Here is a 6,252-nt window from a genome sequence, read left to right on the forward strand (position 1 = left end):
TTCGCTTCTACTACCTTCCTTTAACTTCTTTCTTATCTACTTCCCGCCACATTTCCTCTCACTTCCCCTAGCTCCGCTAATCACACTTCCCTAAGTTCCCCGAATTATGAGTTGTGAATTGTCAATTGTGATTTAGGAGTTACAAGTTCCCCCCACACCCTGAAAAAGAGCCTGACCGAAAATTCGGAAAAACCGCGATTCTTTTGTAGAAAACTATCCATTCAGTATCTAATCCTGGAATTATATCTTTCAATGTTCTAGGCAATTTAAAAAATTTTCTATTTTCTTAGTGAAATTCAGAGTTCAGGAAGTTTGAGAAGATAAAAAAAGTTTAAAAAGAGAGGTGACTCATTCAAAGGATAGGTAGTGTGTGCGAAAAATTCAGCTGGGCAAGGGAAAGAAGAAAATAACCCAGTGGCTCGAAAGAACTGCGTGAAAATGGATCTCGTAGAGGAGGAAAATAACGAAATTGGCGGAGCACTACACTCGCATCCTCAGTATATCAACTACATCAAACACGGTAAATTTTTTTCCAAAACATTATTTTGTCTAAAACAATTACGACCGAGAAATATTTTTTTAATATCGTACCGAAAACCCCTCATTCAATTCGGAACTTTCCGTAACATTATAGACAGTTCGTGTTTTATTTATTTATGCTAAAGGTAATCAAAGTTGTAAAATTAAATAAACAAGCCAAGTGCGAATAGCAAAAACTTTAGAAATAAATATTTTTGTAGTAAAATAAATCATTTCAATGTATTATTTTGATAAACAAATAATTTGATTTGTTTGATAATAAAAATAGATGGTTATTTTAGAGAAATTAAAAAAGAAAAAGAAGTTGGGTGGGGGTCTTATTGTCTTTAAATAATAAATATAAATTTTGTAAAATAACAATCTTTATAATAAATAATTGCATTAAAGACCCGCCAAATATTTTGTCTAGCTTTCTAACATACTTCTTTAAGGAGCCGCTCATCCCGCGCAGCTCCTTTTACTCCTACTTGCGGCGCGGCGTAATTTTCAGAAGAACTATATCAGGGAGCCATATCTCTAGGGTTAACTGTAATAAAATTCGTGTAGATATTTGGCGAAGATTTTGGTTTACTTTCAACACGTGCACATTGATTCTGAAATTAATACATGATTTTTAATGGAAAAGCTCGAATTTGGAAAAAACGGGAAAAAATAGTACTTGCTATTAACTTTTTGTAAATTCAAGTTTAGTCTTTTCTTAAGTAATTTTGAAGGAAATAATTCAGACCCAAGAAATTAAATTTTTCACCCCCCCCCCCCTTTTAACCTGCTTGAACTGTACCCGGCAAATGCCCCAAAGAATGTAAAATAGCAGTTTCTTATCAAATTCATACTTAAGACGGTATTTTAAAAACTGTTTGAATGTGAATTATTTTAATTCGATTATGTTAGGGGAGCAGAAAACGTCGTCGTAGGCGAGGGTTAGACAACGTTGCAGGCGAGCCAAATACGGAGCTGAAGGTGAGGCGAATACGAGGCTGAGCCGCAGGCAAGCCAAATGCTCCTTCTTCAAACATCAAATCGTTTACGCGAAAAAATTTGAAAATTATATTCTAAGAAAACATCTTCTGGGTTATAAAATGGTTTAGCTCGCATAAACCTAATATGATGCCCTCCTCAAGTAGAAATTTAAAAAAATGTTGCAAAGAAAGGTAGGTTTTTTAGAAAATCTTCTATAATATTTTCAAAATCCCAAGAAAAAATACAAAAAAGATTTTCTTTAAGAATCTTCCTTTTTCATTGTTTTTGCAATATTTAAACAGAATTTCTGCCAATATAAGGAAAGCATCCTGTCAGCAAGACTCACCAGAATCCCTAAAGAAAATTCGAATATGTGAGTTAGGTTTTTGGGAATTTAAAATGACGTATTACATTTTATGAAAAAGTAAAGCCAAAGTAACGCATTACTTTTTTTAGTAACGGTAACACTATTTTTAAAAAATAAGTAACAGTAACGCGCTGCAAATTTTGAGTATTTATTATTATTATGTGTTTTTATAAAACTTTTACTCGGGTAAACGCGGTTATACATCATAGCCACGGACTAAGTCAAGTGAGTGATGAGATTAGAATGTTTTTTTATATTTTATATATTATTTTATGATGAATTATTGATGAATTATTATTATTATAAAAACATTTCTGTGTTGAAATGTTGTCACAGGCTTATACTGCTCAACATGTCGAAGGCATTTTTGGTTAGAGATGGATTTTTATTTGATCATTTTTGCACGGGGCTGTCCCGGTATATATCATCAGTCGCGGACGCATTTTTATAATGCAATCAAGTGATCTGATGAGAGCAGTCTGCCCAGACATATTGGACAAAGCCTGGTTTTTACCCCGTCATTGACGGACTGGGTTGCAGTCAAGTACACGATGGGGGGACCTACAACTTAAGGTGGGTTCCGAAACACCAGAACCTCGGTAAAGGTACATTTAAAAATTTTCAGAGGTACCGGCTCAGGGATCGAACCCCGGACCTCTGAGGTGAAGTCCGAGTGTCTAACCAATTATTATCTTCTTATCTTATCTTATTGTCATTATTTGCAAAAGTAAGTAGTTGAAAGAAACTAGTTACTTCCCATTACTGTTTCCCAAAATAATTCTGAAATAGCATTTGATGCTCAAACTCTCTATAAATAAAATGAGTAAGCTCAAAATTGGGAGACACTTTCTAATTATAATTAGCCGGGAAACTACTAATATTTCGTGCTGACTTATTGAACTAGTTCTAGGTACGAACCACTTGACCAATTTCACTTTAGATCGAGCTTTAGATCCTAAGTAACAGAATGTATAATTCAACAGGAAATGTATTGTCCTTACTTAGTCTCGCTTGTTGAAGAGAGATTGCATGCCTTCTTTGAAGAGCAAACGAGATAAGTATATTAAGGAGTTCCCTAAACAAGTGAATCCCATCTCAACTGTTTCTCATGTCGTATTTAAAACTAACTACGAAAAGTCCTTTTGGAATGACGCAGAAAATGAAAATTGAGAAAGTGCACATTTCTAATTATTTTTAATCAACTTTCAAATCTGAAATTGCACTCTCTTTAAAAAAATTACTTTCTTTCATTTAATAAGATTTGGAGTTTCTCATTGCAATTATTAGATACGAAATTAATTTTTTTATTGTTTATACTGTTACGTCCTTTATCTCGAATATTCCATAAGAAAAAAATACCCGATGTAAGTATATTTAAAAAAAAATAAAAAGAACATTGTTTTTGCTTTATTGGAAAAACCAATAATTGAAACCAATTTTGCACGAATATAGCGCTCAAAGATTTTAATGGCAATATCAATTGTTTATATTATTAAAAAAAATGGTAAAAACGATATCTCACATGTATGTTAAGCGCCACAAAGAAAAAATAGTCATTTAAAAAGAAGGTATTAAATCTAGTATATTTTTAAATGTAAAATCTTTATTGAATGAAAATTCATCTCTTCTGGTAGATTCGATATTTTTGTTTAAAAGTATAACTTTTTCATTAAAAAATACTGTTTCTTGGTTATGATTTCAACTATAATGTTAAATATTCGTATTTTTTGAATGAATTTAAATGATTTTGATTTAAAATTAAAATTTTTGTTGTTGCAATATCAAATGTTACATTTTTCGTTGAAAGTTTGTCTTTTTTGGTTCAATTCGATTGTTTTTTATTTAATATTAAAAGTTTTGTTTGTTTGAAATATCAAGCGTTATAATTTTTGTTGAGAATGAATCTTTTTTTATCCGAAATTTAACTACTTGGTTCAAAGGTGAACTTCTTTGTTAAAAATTCATTTTTGTTGTTGTTCAAGATTCATCAGATAAGTCGAAAAATCAAATCTTGTTTGAAAATATAATTTTTTACCGTTAATAATTTTTTCAATTTCTCCGCATTACAATAAGATTATTAATTTGTTAAGCTCCTTCTTAAACCGATCAGAAAAGCGTCTTCAAAGAGAGGCTTTGCGGTGAGAGTTACGTTATAAAGTTCACAATTTCCTATGAAGTCTGAGGGACGACCTGAGTGAAAAAGCATTTCACAAACATAGAGGATTTTACCGTAACAAGAACTAAGTATAAGGCAATAATCCAATAAAATATTGCCTTCTTTTTCCCTAGCTCTCGAGACTTATGGAAGCATCACCGCCCCAGGAGGGAACTTTGTAAATGGCTTGCTCACGTTCGTAGGACCATTTCCCATCTTCCATCCGATTTCAAATCCAGAGGCGCATAAAGTATAGCCAGCAAGTGAATTTATCACTTTAATAAAACTTGCTTGAAATTTGCTGGTTCACCTCTACTCCTTCTGATCGGAGAGTGATTCCAAAAAAATTAATTTTTTTTATTTCTCAGAGACCGTGTATAAATTACATTAAGTTTTTTTTTTGAAATTTTGAACTGCGTTCAAGATGCCTTCACAGAAGAAACTGTAGTTTCGATTAGACTGCAACTGTGAGGAACCTCTCTTGCTGAAAAGTTAGGTTAGCTAATTAGATCATTCAATTTATTCTATTTAAAAGATCAAAAAAACTTTTGATAATATTTATCTGTATATTTATTCACAGTATTTATTGACTTCAAATAGACCCGCGCTTTTTGCCAAATGCGCAGTTGGAAACGTCGATACACGTCACTGCCAAAAGAGATGTTAACTTTAAATCAAAAACAGTTAAATTAAAGTAAAAAAGATAAATTTCCAAACAAACAGTTGCATTTAAAATGAAAAAGTATGCAATTTTTACTAAAAAGAGACAAATTTTCAAACCCAAAAGAATTAGTTTAACTAGAGTTAAATTTTCAACCAAGCCAGATTTTTGAGCCAATAAAGAAAAAAAAATCCTCTAAAATCTTTAATCTTCAAGTGGAAATGTTTAGATTTTTACAAAAAGATGAATTTTCAAACAAATGATTGAATTTTCGACTAAGAAAATTAATTTTCTACTAAAAAAGATAAATTCTCAACGAAATGGATAAATTTGTAAGTAAATAGTCGAATTATCTCAACCAAAAAGTTTAATTTTCTACCAAAGGATACAAATTTCAAACAAATTATATAAATTTTCAACCTGAGAGTTAAATTTTCAGTCAAACAAAATCAATTCTCAACTTAAAAAGGACAATTTTCAACCAAATTTTTCAATTTTCACCCGAAGAGATGAATTATTTACTGATATTATGAAGTTTCAACGAAAAATGGATTTTTAACCAAAAAAATTGATTTTCTTCCAAAAACATGAATTTTTAATGAATGACATCAATTTTCAACCACAAATTTTAAACAATTTCCATTCTCTGAAACTTATTTTTAACAAAAGATATAAAATGTACATCTTCTAATTGATTTAAATCGAAGATAAATAAGGTCGATTCACTTTATGGTTTATTATTGAAATAATTTTTCATTTTTTAAATAGAACTTGTGACTAGAGTAATTTAGAAAAATTCACGTTTTAGCAAATCTTTCCAAAATTTCATTAGCTCCTTTTATGTTAACACTTCTCATTCCTTACTCATAATTTTTTAAGCAATTTTTATTTGTTTAAATTTTTTTTCCAAAACGTATCCGAAACTTACGCCTTCTCTGAATAACTTGAACTATTAAATTTAAATATAATTAGTAAGTATATTGATAAGCTTGATTCTTAAATTGCAGTTTGAAGTAATGCTCTCTATCATTTACATTTAAAAGGTCAAAACCATATAATACACATTATCAACTTAAAAAAAAATCTTTGAAGTAACCTTTTTTCATCAAAATGTGGGATAACATGGAACCATAACACCGGCACACACACAAAAAAGTGGTCTGTTCGACAGACTACACTAGCATATCTATATGTTTTTGGGGTCGCTGAATTTGAATCCGGTGTCCAAATAACAAAGTTGGCTCGTATTTTTCTGAAAAACGAAAAATAGATGTAAAATCGATAAAAACAGCGATTTTTCAAGTATATTTTTGCAAAAAAATATGTTTTCTCGCCAGGTGGACTTAACCAACATATTTATATGTCTTTTGGGTCGCTGAGTTTGATGGAGGTAGAAGAGAGGAGAGGGAGGGCGATCAAATTAACGAGGTGGGAAGAAGAAAGGAGGGAGTTCTTTAATGATAGCGCAATAGAAGACGGGACTGGAGTAAAATATGAAGAATTGGAAAAAAGGGAGAGGGAAAGACAATTAACAGAAAGATGGGGGGCGATTGAGGAATCAAAATACAA

At 31.1% G+C, this 6,252-nt stretch overlaps 1 protein-coding gene across 5 annotated transcripts in view; it reads left to right on the forward strand.

The window, feature by feature from the left end:
- LOC117168726 (KH domain-containing, RNA-binding, signal transduction-associated protein 2) overlaps positions 1–6,252 on the forward strand; it is a 177,854-nt gene that overhangs the window by 62,972 nt on the left and 108,630 nt on the right. For 3 of the 5 annotated variants that reach the window (XM_033354451.1, XM_033354454.1, XM_033354452.1), the window contains one exon: positions 291–520. In XM_033354451.1, coding sequence (XP_033210342.1) covers positions 439–520 — 82 coding nt within the window. In that variant the 5' untranslated portion in view covers positions 291–438. Of the gene's footprint in view, positions 1–261; positions 521–6,252 lie in introns of all 5 variants that reach the window. The other 2 variants (XM_033354453.1, XM_033354455.1) reach the window with 2 other exon arrangements.

Source organism: Belonocnema kinseyi, chromosome 3 (assembly GCF_010883055.1).
Source record: "Belonocnema kinseyi isolate 2016_QV_RU_SX_M_011 chromosome 3, B_treatae_v1, whole genome shotgun sequence".
Classification (NCBI taxonomy): Eukaryota; Metazoa; Arthropoda; class Insecta; order Hymenoptera; family Cynipidae; genus Belonocnema; species Belonocnema kinseyi.